The sequence below is a fragment of the Anopheles bellator genome, chromosome X (genome assembly GCF_943735745.2).
Source record: "Anopheles bellator chromosome X, idAnoBellAS_SP24_06.2, whole genome shotgun sequence".
In the NCBI taxonomy this organism is placed as follows: domain Eukaryota; kingdom Metazoa; phylum Arthropoda; class Insecta; order Diptera; family Culicidae; genus Anopheles; species Anopheles bellator.
In genome coordinates, this window is record NC_071287.1 from 9474783 (window position 1) to 9492116 (window position 17334).

The 17334-nt window shown below is 52.0% G+C and overlaps 2 protein-coding genes across 2 annotated transcripts in view; both read left to right on the top strand.

Moving 5' to 3' along the window:
* The first annotated feature begins 1581 nt into the window (after positions 1-1581).
* The window catches only part of LOC131213504 (myb-like protein I), a 38734-nt gene continuing 22981 nt past the window's right edge, over positions 1582-17334 (top strand). The window contains exons 1-5 of the mRNA XM_058207556.1: positions 1582-1725; positions 1824-2024; positions 2150-2908; positions 3018-3188; positions 7338-7467. Of these exons, the coding sequence (XP_058063539.1) occupies positions 1600-1725; positions 1824-2024; positions 2150-2908; positions 3018-3188; positions 7338-7467 (1387 nt within the window). The 5' untranslated portion in view covers positions 1582-1599. The remainder of the gene's footprint in view (positions 1726-1823; positions 2025-2149; positions 2909-3017; positions 3189-7337; positions 7468-17334) is intronic.
* On the top strand, positions 4631-6338 carry LOC131213508 (zinc finger and BTB domain-containing protein 10-like). The gene has a single exon (XM_058207559.1). The coding sequence runs from the start codon at positions 4632-4634 to the stop codon at positions 5841-5843; it is 1212 nt and encodes a 403-aa protein (XP_058063542.1). The 5' UTR covers position 4631; the 3' UTR covers positions 5844-6338.

Sequence of the window (17334 nt, forward strand, 5' to 3'; positions counted from 1 at the left end):
TCTCTCTCTCTCTCTCTCTCTCTCTCTCTCTCTCTCTCTCTCTCTCTATCTCTCTCTGTCTCTCGGTGTCTCTCGGTGTCTCTCGGTGTCGTTTTCTCGGCGCACACAGGATTACGTAGAACTTTTACCTTGCGTCACTCTCTTTTTTAACGCCGGTTCGATAGAGGGAGGTCTCCGCCCACACCAGGAATCACATCCGATCGGCATACTGTGCGCGCGACGCGTGGTTTCCCTTTCCAAGCGGGGAACCCTCTCTGGTTCCAGAGCCAATGGGATCCGTTTGCGGTTCCCCGGGGGCCTCCCTCTCGGGTCGAGTGTGAAAGCGATTCGGGAGACAGCTTTCTCGAAGCTTCCGACAACAGTGTTTGCTTTGACAAGTGGGACAACACAGTTTGCAAATGCTAGCCGCTTAGCCGCTAGGCCCCATATGCTGCAGGACAGGGATGTGTTTGGTGTTGATGTTGTGCCAGACCACGGCCATGTCCCGCGGGAAGTGCACAGGTTCCCGGCGGCTGTGGTCGCCAAGGTTCTCCAACCCTACTACTGGGCTCCCGGTTCCTCCGGGGACTCCGTGGCCCGGGGACGCCGGCGGAAGGTGCGCCGTGTTGCGCCACAACCGGCAGATCATTACACCATTAAGGTCACCGGCGCACCACTCACTCAGAGATAATAAAAGTCCAAGAGTTGCGGTTTCTTCTTGAAGCATTTGCTCTTTGAGGCCTAATTTGTATCAGGTCCGACCAGTATCTTGCTCCGCGGGTGCGTGAAAGACTTTACTTTAATTGGCCACCAGCTCTGGCCAGCCAATTGGCGAGTCGGCCGAGCGGTGCCGAAATTAATCTCCAGACGATGGCGCCCGCCCGCGCGTGCCCGTCCCGCCCCACAGCTGTGTGAACTATGACGCGGTGGTGGTGGCGTGGGTAGTGGGAAAGATGCGAAAGTTTCTATAGGGGAGATTGGGCCGCATTTATTAGCCGTCCGGGTTGAAGTTGAGGATAGAATTATGCGAAAGAAACGCTCGAGCGCGGCATCCGTCGAGCAGCAGCAGCGGCAGCACCGTAGAAAGGTGCTGAAACCAGTGGCAGCCCTCCGTTGCGCCATTATGGTGCTGCCACAGTTAAAGCAAATGCCATAACCATAACCAGCTAAAGAATTAATCCTGCTCCGTTTTGATCGTGGGGAGAATAGTGTGTAACCCGCCGATATTACTGGGCTATAGCGGGTCGGGCCTGGTCGGAAGTAACGTACTCGAGCAACCACCACCGCAGTCCCGCGAACTGTGGGATAGTGGGCTTTAACTCTCAATCGCCGACGGTGTGGCTGTACAAAGTCCGGACAAAGCCTAGTTCCGCCTACAATCGAACATTAGAAACATAAAGTACTGCTACTGATGATGCCAGTAGTAGTTTACGTTTTTAATGGGTTTTCAGCGAACCAAGTGGACGCAGTGAGTCCGGACATCGCCCGGACTCTGCGCAGCACGACCCGGTGTGACCAGCTTCGGCAACCGAGTTTCGTTTTGGCAGACCGCGTAGACAACGTTACTAAGTTACTCCTATCTCCTACCTACCACACAGGAACAGCACCGACACCGGAATCATGGACCAGCAGTACTGTTTGCGCTGGAACAACCATCAGTCGAACCTAACGACCGTGCTCACCACGCTACTGCAAGACGAGAAGCTATGCGACGTGACGCTCGCGTGCGACAAGGGCATCGTCAAAGTACGTAGTGGTCGGGTGGCCGGGTGGTCGGCCCACAGCACAACGGCTAGCAGCTAACCTTTATCTTTCTCGGTTCGATTCTCTCACCCGTCCACCAGGCCCACCAAGCCATCCTGTCTGCCTGCAGTCCTTACTTCGAGCAGATCTTCGTCGAGAACAAGCACCCGCATCCAATCATCTACCTGCGGGATGTGGAGGTGCACGAGATGCGCGCCCTACTCGACTTCATGTACCAGGGCGAGGTGAACGTAGGCCAGCACAATTTACAAAACTTCCTTAAGACTGCCGAAAGTCTCAAGGTACCGTGTATATCCTCGTCGTAGCACCAGCACCAAGAGCACGGCACGGCCGCTCTTGTCGCCCCACGCGCGCTCTCTCTCTCTGACTCGTTTCTTCACTCTTCGCTACTGTCCTTCACTTGCAGGTACGGGGTTTGACAGAGAGTAACGCCGATCGGTACTCGTCCGACGCGGACAAGCTCCGCTCGGAGCGAATCCGGGACTCTCGGGATGATCGGGACTCCCTCACACTGCCGAGCGCATCCAACAACAACAGCAGCAGCAGCAGCAGTAACAACAACAACAACAACAGCAGCAGCAACAACAACAACAACAACAACAACAACAACACCATCAGTAGTAATAACAACTCACTACACCAAAGGCCACTGCGCGAGAAGGAGTTGAGTGAGCACGACCAGCTCGAGCGCATCCAGCAGCAGCAGTCACGCCAACATCCACATCAGCAGCAACCGCATCAGCAGCAGCAAACGCAACAACATCAGCAACAGCAACATCATCATCATCATCAGCAGCAGCAGCAGCAGCAGCAACAACAACAGCAGCAGCAGCAGCAGCAGCAGCAGCAGCAGCAGCAGCAACAGCAACAGCAACAGCACCAGCAACACAATCCCCATCAAACGCACCCACAGCACTCAACATCGGTGCTTGCGCCGTTGGTGCAACAGCAGCAACAGCAACAACCTTCGCGGAGTGCGAGCATCGACCTGATGCAGTCGTCGCTCGTGGACGACGCCCGCGACTATCTGCCGGCGGTGGATGAGCGCGATCTGTGCGCCGCGGTCGAGAATAAGAAGAAGCGCAAGATGTCGGCCACCTGTGATAACTCGTCGCCCTCGACACCATCCTTGATGAACGATCGGCAGGGTGGCTACGAATCGCAGGTGAGGCGGCGCGTGGTGCCGCATCCGCACCGCACCGTGCACACCACCACTGGGCCCGAATACTCACCTAACCCGATGTTTTGCGCTCGTTTTTTCCTTCTACATACAGACGTCGTCCCAGGGCAGCTTCAAGCAGAGTCCGAAGCCGGAGGACGACTTCAAAGTCAGCTCGCCGGCGCCCGGTGGCCACCCGCTGGTGGTGGGTCATCCGCTGGCCGGCATCAAGCAGGAGCTACCGGAGTTACCAGTTCGCCACTCGCTGCCGTCGGACTTGCTACAGGTAGGAGGCATCCCTCAACACCCGCCCCCCCCCCCTGGCCCCACCTCACCCCCCCAATTGCCACACAGCTCTGGGAGTCTGCAGCTGTGGGAGCTCCGCGTTTCGGACTTTCCCCGTTCGGGCTATTTGCTCGATTCCGGATCGTCATTCAAGAGAGAGTGAGAGAGATGGAGATAGTGGGAGATAAATATAAAGGTAGAGCGAGAGAGAACGGAGAGATGGGAGAAATAGACAGAGAGAGATAGAGGAGGTAGAGAAGAAAGATGACAGGAATAAAAGATAACGAAACGGGATGAAAGAGTGAGGGTGAGAGGGTGGTACGGGGGTAGGCAGAAGAGGACAGGGAAGCAGGGGAGTGTGTGGTCCCTGATCACTACCTAGTCTGCCTGTCGTTTCGGAATTCAGAGTACCGCTACCACAGTGTCCAGGACTTTACTCATTGGAGTGTGCGTGTGTGTGTGTGGGTGTATGTGTAGGTGTGTGGGTGTGTGTATTGGCAAACAGACCGGGTGCATCACCACAACATGTAGTGTGAGCGAGAACCAGTGAGCGAGCGAGCAAACGAGTGAGAGAGAGATAGAGAAAGAGAGAAAGAGAGAAAGAGAGAGGGGGCAGCAAGCTTAGCAGGAAACCTCCAACCTTCCAACCTACCTACCTTACCTACATTAAGGACTTCTATATCAGTACGGGGGCTCCGTTCGACTGCGCACCTGCGAAAGGGGGCCACCACCAGACACACATGCACTGATTCCTCCTTCCCTTCCTATTGTTTGACAGACAAATGTTTGGGGAGACGAAGCGAAGCACGCCACCGCTTCGGCGCACCCGATCGTGTCAGCTTCCCCCTCATCGTCGGCTCCCCCGGTGGTGACGGTGGCCACGGCGATCCCGTCCGGCTCCACGGTCACCGTCGCTGCCGCTGCCGCCGCCGCCGCCGCCGTCACTACCGTCGTTGCCGCCGCCACCGCCAGCCGTCGTGCCTTCTCGTGCCCCACCACCTCCACACCCTCCTATTCTTACTTTTCCTCCTCTTCCGGTTCGTCCCTTGCGTTCGCTCCGTTTCCGGTGCACCAGGCCTGTACGGGTGGCGATAGCGGTGGTGGCGGCGGCGACGGCGGCGGTGGTGGCGGCGTCGGCGGCGTCGGCGGCAGCGATGCCAGGGGTGGTGGAGTAGTTGGTGGCGGAGGTGGAAGAGCGGGAGGCAGCGTCACTGGCTGTGGCGGTGGTGTTGGTGGTGGTGCAGGTGGTGGCAAGGAGGACGAAGTAATAATGCGTGAAGCCAAGGGAGCGAAAGGTAGGCAGGAGGCAGGAGGAGCACAGTTAGGAGCTAGAGGAAGAGAAAGCGAAGTGGAAGGAGCAAACAGGGTGGAGGAGGAGGAGGAGAAAGAAGAAAAGGAGGAGGCGGAAGATGCGGAGGAGGAGGAGGTGGTGAAGGTCGAAGAGATGGCAGGGGAAGAAGACGATGGCGGTGAAGGCGGCGCTGGTGATGCAGGTTCGCTGCGGCGGCGATCGGTCCTCCTTCCGGTCACCAGGAAGTTGACCAGCATCAGGGAATCGCTGTTGAAGTTGGAGCAGCGACAGGAGCAGCAACAGCAACCCAGTCAGCAACTGAAGCGTTCGTTAGAGTTATCGGCAGTCAACCCTAGCCGGAAGTGTGCTGGGCAGCAACAGTCACGCCGGCCACTGGCGGTGGTGGGGCGATACGCTAGGTCGTTGTCAGGGGGGCGAGGTAGTGGTAGTGCTGGTGGTGGTGCGGCTGCTGCCGCTACCGCCGCCGCTGCGGCCGCCCTCGCGACGCTCGCTGACTGGCCAAGCGGTCGGGCCTGCCTGCAACGGTATCTGCTGGCCACCACCCAGCAGCAGCAACAGCAGCAGGAAGGGAGTGATGCCGTCGGTGATGGTGGTGGTGGTGGGGGAGGCAATGGCGGCAGGCGCGATGGTGGTGAGGCTTGCATCACGTCATCCACTGCCAGCGTGTCACTGCTCGCCGCTGTTGATGCCTTCCGCACTACGGTCAGTAGCGTGATGGAAGCGGAGAGCGAAGCACGGATAGGTGGGATCGCCGCTGACCCTCCGCCTATGGTCCACTACCAAGGCACTAGCGGCCAACGGCCAGCGAGCCAAGCTACCTCGTCGCGACGCACCCCAACCCAGCGTGTTGCAAATTATTTGGGCAGGGAAGCTACGATCCCGCCAAAGGGTGGTGAGCCAGCGGCCAGCGTCCAGCAACCCGCAGCGCATCCGCACCCGGGCAGCAGCAGCAGCAGCAGTGCAACGTCGCGCAAGGGAGGCCGCTTCCGGCTGCACTGGCTTTGCCAGTTCGAGTGGCTCCAGTACGACGAGGACATGAACTACATGTACTGCAAGTACTGCCGCCGCTGGAGCAGCGACATACCGGACATTCGGACGTCGTTCGCCGAGGGCAACAGCAACTTCCGGCTCGAGATCGTTAACCACCACGACAAGTGCAAGGCGCACCGACTCTGTAGCGAGCGCGAGGCCGCCGAAGCGCAGCTATTGCTGCAGCGACTGCCGCGGATCGGACCGTTGGACGATAAGACGGCAAGACAGCAACAAGCGAGCACCACCAAGCGGGAAGGTGACGAGACCAGCAGTCCCGACGACGGGGGTGGAACAGCAGCCACCGTGGCGTAAGCAAAGGCGAGACGACGGCCAAAACAATACGGGCACCATCACGAGCAATACACAAAGTGTCTTCACACAAGCGCCTCTCCGCAACGATAAAAGTCCTGAGACCTGAAGTGACCTCAGAAGTCGCGTACACGCACACAGCTCTTACCTCACCCCAGGGAGATTGGTTTCAGTCGCCAATGAGCGCGCCCCGTCCTGTGCAGTGCGCTTTAGATGTAGCACACCCCGCAGCCTACACATCGACCCCCACCCCGATCCCCGCCGCCCGTAGAACTCATACATTGTGCCAGAGCAGAGCGCGGTAGGGTAGAGAGCTGCTAGAGTAGGAATAGGAAAGCGATCCTCACAAACAATTTACTCGCGGCCATATTTAGTCGTATCCTTCGGGCAGTTTTAGAGCTACTAAGAGAGTGGAAATGGGGGCACGCAGAGCCCGACGGCAGGAAAGTTGATCGTTGATGAAAACCGAGGCAGACACAGCGCCTTTAACTGTTTTACCAATGCAATAAAAGTCGTAATCAATCTGCATCAATTACAATCGCCTCCTCTCGTGCACTACGACGCTCGGGCGTAACCAGACATCGTATTGCGATCAATCGATGCTGCTCAACCACCGTGCTAGGAAATCAGGACTCTCCGGGGCGAGGGGGCGTAGACAATTAGTTCCGGTTCCGTGCATAGGGATTGATTCCGGACTTTCCCCGACGCGACATACGCCCAGGAGTGCTCTTGACGTGTAGGGCCTGGGATCTGGTCGTCGTGGGTAGCTTCCTGATGCTGGCTTCGATTCTAGAAGGGAGGTGCGCATGAGGAGCGCAACGGGATCATCCCTCCAAGTGCGCCCTCAAGCCGTCGCAATATGATTAGTAGCCGGCCGCCTTATCAAAGTTCGCGTTCACGTGAAGAGCGATGGAAGAGCCTCTGACCTACTGCTGCTGTTGACGGGACGGTTCGCGGCGTAGCGGTAGGCAGAGTGTGGTTCGCATGTCTTGCTGACTTGCCGGCTAGACCAATGTCACAGCCAAGGCCCGACTCTATTTTTCGGCGTTTGTGCACGCTGTTAGAGTGACGTTGCGGAAGGACTTACTCTAGACGTTGCTTCACCATTCTATTATGCCTCCCTCGCCTTCATTTTCTCTCTCTCTCTATCTCTCTCTCTCTCTCTGTTGTTCGCTTTCTCACGAGCTGGATATAGTGCTGGGACTGGGATCCTTGATTCGATTGCCTGTGTTTTGGTTTTCGATGTCTAAATCACAAAATGATGCGTTTCTCTGTTTCTGTTTTTATATGAACAGTTCACTACTGTAGCGTTGATTTAGTATTTACTCCGAAGTCTCTTGATGTTCGTCACGGTGTTTACGCTGCTTTTCCATTGGTTGTCCTTTTGATTTCGTTTGTGCCGCGCCGTTTGTTAGTTTGTTGCAAGCTGTTGCGGACCTCAACGACGCCTTCTCGTAATAGATTGTCGGTGTTCATGCTTCTTTTTCCTTCTTGCAGCCTATACCAATGAATTTAAACACGGACGAGATGAACAACATATTGTCGGCCGGCAATATGGCATCGCTAAGCGAGAGCGGTGATGGCGACGGGCACCTCTCGCACCCGGACCATCCGGACAATATCGATGGTGAGTGCAGTCATGGACTCTATTACATCTTCTATCCACTCCTTTTTTACTCTGTATCTCTCTCTCTCTCTGTACCAGTCCGTAGTTTATTCGATCGAAAATAATGATTATTCCTCTATATATTTATATATACATATATATGTAAAAAAAGTTATATAAAATATATATATATATATATATATATATATATATATATAGAGTATATATAAATATATAGAGTATATACTTATATACTTTGAGACAGTTCGTAGCGTCATGTGTTGTGTGTGATCATTATGTAGTCACTTTGTAGTCTGTTTACGTTGTTCTTCCTTTTTGTTTGTCTTTTGCCAATTGCTTCACTGTTACTGTTTACGGTTGGTTGTGCTTTTCTATTTACTTTACGCTGTGTATCATATACTAACACTGTAGTGTCAGATGGATTACTCCCTTTGTTTGTTAGTTGCTCCTACCATACGCGCTGGCCTACGCTATATTTACTGGGCTGGCTTTTTTGCCGTTCTAACGATCGCTTGCACAGTGTGCCGCTAGCATCCTTGGTGCTCTGCCAACCCTTGCTTTTGTGGTATACACTATACAGTTGATACACATAGTAGTACTATCATTCACACTAACCAAAGTTGTACAGTTGCCGTAGTATCGTGCGCGTCTTACATATATGATAGAACAACCACTCATCCCACCGCATAGTAACTTCATCGGTTGATGGAACACGCACCTGCTATACTCCTCCTTTTTCCAACTTTTTTTAAAACGTTTGATTTTAATCTCTTTTTTGTGCTTCTTCCTTTTCCCGGACGACATCCTACCGCTTGTGCCCACTGAACCCGTAGCGAAACGTCATATGTGACACGTGTGGTTGACTACTGTATGTGCGTGAGCTTTGCCTATATTGTTTACCCCTTGTTTTGTGCCTTTTTGTTTTAAGGATGCCCATTTATCCTCTCGTTACACTACCTACCTATTCGCTTGTCAATTCCAAGTATCCTTGTTTTGTATAGTGTTTTGCAAAGTGTTGGTTTTTGGTTTCGCCAACCACTACCAATACACTGCCAAGGAGCTGCTGCTTGTCGTTCTTCATCTGTTTTTTTTTATTTTCTTTTGCTTTGTTTTATTTTTCCTTCTATTATACACATGGCTATGCATCATCGATTTGAGTGTCATTTGTTGCGGGAGTTTTCCGTTCCGAATTTTTGTCACCGGTTCGGTAATTCGTCTTTTCCTAGTTTTACCTTTAACCGTTTTACCGGTTAACAGGCGCGAGTGGTTACATCGCACATTCAACTGTGTGAATGTTTGCTTGTGCACACATATATGTGTAGCGTGTGTCTGTGTGTGTGCGCGTGCCAAAAGTAGTAGACAATAGATTTTCCATTCTTTCCCTCCTTTGTTTTCCTGTACTCTTCATACTCTTTTCTTTTCTTTTCTTTTATTTTCGCCTTATTTGCTTGCTCACTTGAATTTTCGTGTACTCCATTTGGTTTTTCTTGTTGAGCGTGTAAAGCCACGTGTTATTGCAGCGCGAGTGACGGAAGTTCAAATTGCTTGGGTTTCTCGGTTTCTTGGGTTTTTTCGTTGCGTGTGTGTGTGCGTTTCTTAGGTTTTCCATTTCGCTTAGTGTTTTGTTTATCATTCAACAAAACCTAGCGAACCTGTATGGTACAGTACAGTTTCAAAGGACGGCACCTAAGTAATAAGCACCTGTGTAGCGGAAGCGCTTTTCGTAGCAGTGTTCTGCTCTTCGATGCCTTCCTGACCAATCCAGTTCAGTTTGTTCATCGACTTTTACTGGCCATACTCTGGCCCGGTGCTTCAGACCCTGGCGCGAGCTGTATAGGTTTGTTTGGCGGTTTCTTGTTTTTGGTCATGAAATTGGTACGGTACGGATTGATTTTTTCAATGTACCTACCAAATTGGTCCAATGAAGAAAAACATCCTCGAACGCCAGTGCCGCGAAACCAGCATGCGGGGCCAAAGAGAGGGGCGTGTTTTCCACACAGATACACCCTGTGATCGATAATATTTTGGGGAAGGGCTACGCAGTGCGGTGCGCAGATAGATGTTAGCTGACGATGAGGCGATGAGTGTGGTTTTTACCGACCCAAAACGTCGAAACACTAGAATGACAACCTATCTGAACCGTGAACCGACCGTGGTTGTATGCGTTTTGACGCCTGACACCTACTCCTGTTATAGCCACTTTGCATCTCGTCATATTTTACTGGATCCTTCGCGCCCTTCTCCATTCTTTTTTGGGCAAATTTCGGTCTCTTTCTTTCTGTCTCTATCTCTCTCTCTTTCTCTGTCTCTCTTTCTCTCTCTTTCTCGCACATACACAGACAAACATACACACAGATAAATTTTTCGTATTTCTCTATCTAACGCAATTGTTGGTTCCATTTTATTTCCCGAGTCTACCTCCAAGGTTCCAAGTTTTCGTTTGTGCTTGCTTTTCCGAAAGCTTTGCCTTTTTTCCAAGTACCTTCTTTAGCTGAATCTTCCTTACAGCCTTTTTGTCTTTTACTCTTTCCCCGTCTCACTTGTTTTGTTTTTTAAACGCGTTTTCTCACTGTTTCGTTACTTTCCTCCATTTTCTCTAATGAATAACTTGTTCCTCTGTATGTGTGTGTGTACGTGTGTGTCATGTTAAGTTTTTTTACTTGTGCAATATATTTTTCCCGTTTCTTTTACTGTACACGACGATCCCGATGGTTTGCTCTTTGCAATCAAAGCATTTCTTAAGCAGAACGAGACTCGCGTACGTTTAACTCAAATATTATGATGGAGCACCACTTTGAGTGGTTGCGCTGCACCGGTTTTACATCGAATTATCACTCTACTTACTGCACAGTGTGACACAATGGGCGACTGTTGGGCGAGCAGTTGTTAGAAGTGAAATCTGCTAGCAAACTACTAGCAATAACTCCCCGGTTGATCCTGCTCTCTGTGCTGCAGCGTTTTTTTCCGTTAAGATTTAAGTTTGAAAAAGGTCCAGTTTGCAGTGGAGGGTGAGGTGTGACAAGCGGGAGTAAATGGGAGTCACGGATAGGCACACGGTGAGCGCAGCTATACTGAGCGTTTTGCTCAACGTGCCGCCGAGTGTGCATTCAGCAAACAGTTCGAGCAATAAGACGTTCAATAAGACGACGTTCGAGCAGCGAACTTTACTCTCCTGTATTCGGCCTTTCTGTGTCAAGGGCTCCAGGGTCCAGAATATCAGAACACAACAAGCAATTTACCACGAAATGTATAGAAAAGGGAGAAAATCGCTATTCTTAGTAATGATTGGACCAATGATCAGTCCGACCCACACATTCTACACTTTTCGTTATGCTGTTTGCTAACCTCAGCTGCTCCAACGCCGCTAATGGTCGCATCCCGACCAAAGGCTTACTACGTGCGTGACGTTGGTTTTGACTGTTTACGTTACTTTAACCTTCACTGCAACATTGTCTTGGAACGCATTGGTATTATATTTCGAAACAAAATGAAACCAAAACAAATTGAAGGCAACACACTCCCACTGGCTTAACACAAGCGCGGGGCGGCCTTCACCCGATCCGAGGCGTTGACGAAAAAGGGCGATGAAACAAAGCATACAATGAAACATTTGGTAGGCTGCTCGCGCAACTCGCAAAACGCGCAAACCAAAAATATACAAACGTAAATTGTAATTGTGAATCTTGTGATGGATAAAGATTGAAAAAGCCAATCTTTTCTTTTGATACCAACATAAGGAAACCGAAGAAAGGAGTTGGCAAAAACAGTCAAAGAAGCAAACAGTGGGAAAGAAGATAGTGACGGTGACCGTGAGAATCACAGCCGGTTGGTAGCACGATGGGGATCAACACCAAAACCTTCTGCCCATCAGGAACATACTGTTGAACGTGATGAAACAAGACGATGGACCTGTTCAGAAAGCAACAAACAAATTCTAGCCACATTCCACACACCCACACCACACCCACCCACACAAACACACATTAATTGCAGATAAATAATTTGTAAGAAGCTCCTACTGCCGAGGCTTTCGCTATAAACCCCTTGAGCCGACCCTGAGGCGATTTCTCTGCATCACCTCAACAGCATTTCGGTGTTCTGTTGACCTTCCCAGCCCACGGACCACCCACTCCTCCCCTGCCGTCTGCCCCCCTCCGCAGGTCTAGTTCGATTGAACAGAAAGCTAACCTCCGCAAGCTCTGATGAACCGGAGTTGCTCTCAGCAAAGCTATCAACCACCTTTCGATCAGCAGTTACTTAGTTCTGCTGTATGTTTACTATTGTTTCACCACGTGGCAGACACATCGTCACTGTTGAGTTTCTTATGCTTTGTTCACCCATTCTTTCGAATTTATGTTTCAGTTCTCTGTTTTTCTGGTTTCTTTCGCGTCACCGCGTTTTATTTTTCCTCCGATTTTGTTCCATTATCGTTTGTCATGTTTAGTTGGTCCACTACCTGTTTTAGTTGGTCCGCTCCTCGTCCACTACCTGTGCCCCCTGTTTTTTTTCTTCACCTTAATGCCTTTTTGTTGTGCCAATAATGTGCCGATAGAGTAGAAAACAACCAACAACACCCTGAAAGTGGAATGTGTCGTGCCATTGTTTTGATTATCGCCCCCACCGCCCCCCATTCTTTATAACAGCGCGTTCTACACTGTTTATTATCATTAGTTCGCTGTGTTTCTCGTGTTTTGGTTTTTGGTTTCTTCGTTTACTCTAAGCTGATCAGTTGGTTACGCGATAGACAGCTACTTCTTACACCATTTAGAATAGCACTTTACAAATACCAAAACATACATTTTGCAATATCCACGTTGCTGCCCCCCGTGGTACTAGTTTATGCTCAACAGTTTCCAGTAACCTTACGACTAGTGTTGTATGAATTTAGTTCACTTGTGTTGTTTTGTCGCTTGATGCAGTGCCAGTTGTATTGTTTCGTTTTCCGCTTCAGTTTCTCTTTTTTTTCTGTACGATCACCACCTAGAAGGTAGTAGCAGTCTTCGTTTTCTAGTGCTCCTCTAGTAGCGCGAGCTGGATTTTTGTTTGGTTTCGTTCTTTCCTTTCGTACGGATTTCAGTATCGTTTCATAACGTAGACCCAAATAGCAGCCCCGAAGCCCGGTGTATTCGGTTTTACTGATCACAGAAACCAAAGAATTGACCGCTGCAAAAAATGTGTCTGTGTGTTAATCTATCTCTAAACTCAGCGGGGAACCACAGGAAATTGGGAACGCACAAAAACGTACCACCCTAAAAATAGCGTTGATAAAACTGATCACGCAGATGACGTAAACATTTTGCAAAAAAAACATACAACAATAAGCCGGAAAATGCCGAAACCACTCCCATCCAAAAAGAAACAAAAAATAAATAAAATAAATACAACATCGAAGGGTTCACAATTGGCCGGAAACGCGGGAAAGCAAACGCGCCAAACCCGCGAACCCAACAAAGGGCACCCCAAGTAAATGTCGATCTCCCGCGATGGTAACGCTGCTCAAGCAGGGCTCTGCTGCTGAGTTGAGTCGTTCCGTGATGCGATGTTTGCTTTCCATTCTCGTTTTCTGCTCTGTTCCCCTAGCTCTTTCTGGCCCGGTACATCCAGCAAAAAGAAGCCCAAAACTTTTATCCAAACTATACTTTGCGCGCATTTAGAATTAGAACAGTTTTGATAGTAACAGTTAGTAGTACACGTAACACCAAACCTATATATGTATATTTATTAATCAATATTTTTATATATTTATATACCATATATAAATATATTGATTGATGCTGGATATATAGGATATAGCCTAGCAGTACCACCAAGTCGTATACGCTATAGAGTTGTACTACTCCTTTTTAGTTACTCACCGTTTTTAGAGTCGCCCTTCTTCCGTTTCGTTTTTTTCTCTGTTTTTCTCTTTCTTCTTACATTCTTACGTTGCGGTTGTGTGTGGACGTGTTCCATTCCTTTTTTTCTGTTTTTCGGAGTTGCGCGGAGCTGTTGCTCGTTCCTGAGTGGTTTTGTTTTTATCTCTTCATTCTGTTCTGTTCGTTTTTGAGTTGTTTTTCTTTCGTTGTTGTTCAGTTTCGGTTACTACTGTTTACTTTACCTGTTACTGTACTCTCCCACATTAGATTGATTGATTTTTTGCGTTTGTGAACGTGTTCGTGAGTGTTAGTGCGTACTATGATATTATACCGTATTAGCTATTCGCAACAATCATATATAGCATATGTATAACACAGTGTATGAAAGTCGAAGGAGAAGAAGAAGAAGATGAAGAAGAAGCAGAAGCAGAGGAAGCAACCAATACTCGTGACGAGACGAGGCGGGGAAGCATCATGCGACTCGGAAGAGTGCGTGTGGAAGAGCATGCAAACACACACGGGGTCCCAAGGGATCCATTTCCTCATTGTAGATAACACAGTAATAACACACATATTACTCTGATAGTGTATCGGACATGTGCACACCGGCGCGTGGCGGCGCCCAGGTGTGTATGTGTACATGTATAGCCTTATAGTCGTGCATATTTGGTATTCTTCCTCGCCCAGCATATACCTACTAGAGCCTAGTCCGCGTCCCTTCAGTGCGCGTCCTTTCGTTATTGCTTCGTTTACACTTCTTCGGTCGCGCAGGAAGCAAGGAAGGTCGCGAGGAAGGTCCTCCCGATCGCCGCTTGTCACCACCTGGCTGACGGCGGGCCGCCTTTTGTTTGGACTGTTTTAATTAATGTTCATGATACCTATATACCTATCTCGATACTTAAACACATATATTTTTATATATAATAATGAAAAAAAAAACCAATGACATTCATACATCAAAAGAGAAAAAAAAGAACAAAACGATTCGTACGATGCGCATTCGAAGGAGGGTGCAAACGCAAAACCAAAATCGAAAAAGACGAAACATAGACAACCAACCAACGAAACATACAACCAAACAACCAACCAAACAATTCAAACAAACATATTGTATATCATAATCGGATCCTCCAAAAAAGCTTCCCGTTTGTAGTAGTGTGTGTGTAAAACCAAATCCACCACTCCATCTCTCACTCTTACACACACACACATACACACACACACACACAGACACAAACACAATTACCTCTGTGACTTCTGTGTCCGCGGCTTTCGTGCGCGCACGCTTGTGCATGTGTGTTCGTGCGCGCGTGTGGAGATGCGCGCGTGAAGCTCTCTCTCTCTCTCGCGAGGAGGGAGGTCGGTCGGAGGGAGAGGGATTACAATATGGCGTCGAGGGAGAGGTGGTGGGGCGGGAGAGCGGCGTGGACGAGTTCCGAGGGGACTTTCGTGGAGAAGTAGGCGATAGGGAGGAGGGGTAGGGAGGATCAGGAGCTATAGAGAGAGAGTCTTCCGCATTCTCTCTCTCTCCCTCTCTCTCCCTCTCTCTCTCCCTCTCCCTCTCCCTCCCTCTCTCTCTCTCCGTTTCTCTCACTCACTCTCACTCACTCGCTCGCTCACTCACTCACTCTCCAGTGGGGTGGGGGGTGTGAGGCGCGCTCGTGACGCCGTTCTTGTGTGCCCTGTTGTGTGCTTTACAGGTGACCACCGTATGTTGCGTCTCGCGATGGCGTCACGTCACCATCATCACCACCACCACCACCACCATCATCGGGCCGGGTTCCATCATCGCGACCTCGCGGCAGGAGCTGTCGTGAACGCGGTTTTGGGCGCTGCGGCGGTGGCGGCGGCGGCTGCCGGTGGCGGCGGCAGCAGCGGCGGAGGCGGCGGTGTCGGCAACGGCAGCGGCGGCGGCGGCGGCTGCATTAACGGGAACCGTGCCGAAGCAGGCGGAGACGAAGAAGAAGAAGAAGAAGAAGAAGAAGAAGCAGTAGGAGTAGCAGGAGGAAGAGGAGAAGCAATAAGAGGTGGAGAAGGAGGAAGAGGAGTAGGAGTGTTGGACGGTGGTGGCATCGGTGGTGGTGGGGCACTGCTGCTAGGAGGAGGCCCAGGCCCAGGAGATGCAGTTGGTGACCTATTTGGCGGCGGAAGAGGAGGAGGCGGAAGAGTAGGAGGAGGAAGAGAGGGGCGAGCTGGTAGTGAGTGTGGTGGTGACTACGGTGACGGTGGCGGCGCCGGCAGGCTAGGTCGAGGTGGTCTGGGAGGACTGGTGCACCGAGGTGGGGGGTACACCGAGGCGGAGGCAGGCTGTGGCCTGCTGGCGGACGATGGACTTGCGGGCGGGGGGGAGGTAGTGGCGGTAACTGCCCTGGGTGGGGTCAGGTCTGGGCGGCTGGGCGACCTCAGCGCCGCCGAAGTTGGCGGTGTCGTCGGAAGCCTAGTACCTGGCGGCGGCGGCGGTCCGCTGGCGGTGGTAGTGGGTCGTGGTGGAGTAGTGGTCGGTGGTGCGGCGGCGGCGGGTACACTGGGTGGGGCCGGTGTGGCCCTACCCATGCCGCTCGGGGGGCCCAGTAGCCTGGTGGAGTCGCTGGTCGATCACCATCACCGACTGACAGCCTCTGCATCGTTGGGCAGCGGCGTCGGCGGCCGGCTAATGAACGGCGGTGGGGGGCAGTATGGGGCGCATCACCATCATCACCACCACCACAGCTCGCAGAAGCAGCAACAACAGCAGCAGCAACAACATCACCAACAGCGATTCCAGCACGAGCTGCAGCTCAATCGGAGCACAGCGGTGGCTTCCTCGTCCGGGGTCGCCAGCCATGTCAACGGCGGCAAAGTGGCCGCCGGGGCCACCGGAACGCCGCCCGCACCCGGGTGCGGGGCCTCGTCCACCTCATCGTCGTCGTCCTCTTCCTTGTCGTCGTCCTCGTCGTCGTCGTTGTCCTCGTCGTCAACGGCGTCCTCGTCCATGTGCGGCGGCGTCCAGCAGCAGCAGCCGCCGATAGCCGATGGGCTGGGCGGCGGCGTAGCGGCGGCGGCTCAGGTCATCGGGTCTTCGGCCGAGCGGCTGCACTTCGCCGTGTCTTCGCCCGGCGGCGACCCACCCGGCGGCGAGGCGGGCCCGTCTCCAGTGGCTGGCGGAGGCGGCGGCGGCGGGGTATTGCGCGCCAGCAGCAGCGCGGGGACGACACGCCGGGACCACAACATCGACTACTCGTCGCTGTTCATCCAGCTCACCGGCACGTTCCCGACGCTGTACAGCTGCGTCAGCTGCCACAAGACCGTCTCGAACCGGTGGCACCACGCCAACATCCACCGGCCCCAGAGCCACGAGTGCCCGGTTTGCGGCCAGAAGTTCACCCGGCGCGATAACATGAAGGCCCACTGCAAGGTCAAGCACCCGGAGCTCCGGGACCGCTTCTACAACCACATCGTCCACATGTGATTAAGCGCCTCCAGAAACAAGCAGCGGCTCAAGTACCGGAAGAACCAGTTCGTCTAAGCCGGCTACGCTACGCTAGGGCGCGTGGCCAGGCTGAGCCTTTTGTAACGCGCGCGCGCGCTAGTTGCATTCAAGGACTGGGTAGTTAGGTATTCATGTTCAGCTTGGTGGCCGGACGTGGACCGTGTAGGTGTACCACTTCTAACTCGTGTGTAAATACGTGCCACCATCTCCGAAGCCTATGCCCTGTGCGGAGTACCCTGGATCGTGGTGCCCTTTGCACCGGCTAGGGTCTGTGTCTTGATCTGAGTCTTAGGCTGGGTCTGGGTATGGGTCTGGGCCTGGGTCTGGGTCTGGGCCTGGGTTTGGATCTGGGTCTGGATCTGAATCTGGTTCTGGATCTGGATCTGGATCTGGATCTGGGTCTGGATCTGAATCTGAATCTGAATTTGAATTTGGATCTGGATCTGGATCTAGATCTGGATCTGGATCTGGATCTGGATCTAGGTATAGGTCTAGGTCTGGGTCTGGGTCTGGGTCTGGGTCTGGGTCTGGGTCTGGGTCTGG

Excerpts from the sequence above, each read along its gene's own strand:
- LOC131213508 (XM_058207559.1), top strand. The coding sequence starts at position 4,632 with ATGGCAGGGGAAGAAGACGATGGCGGTGAAGGCGGCGCTGGTGATGCA.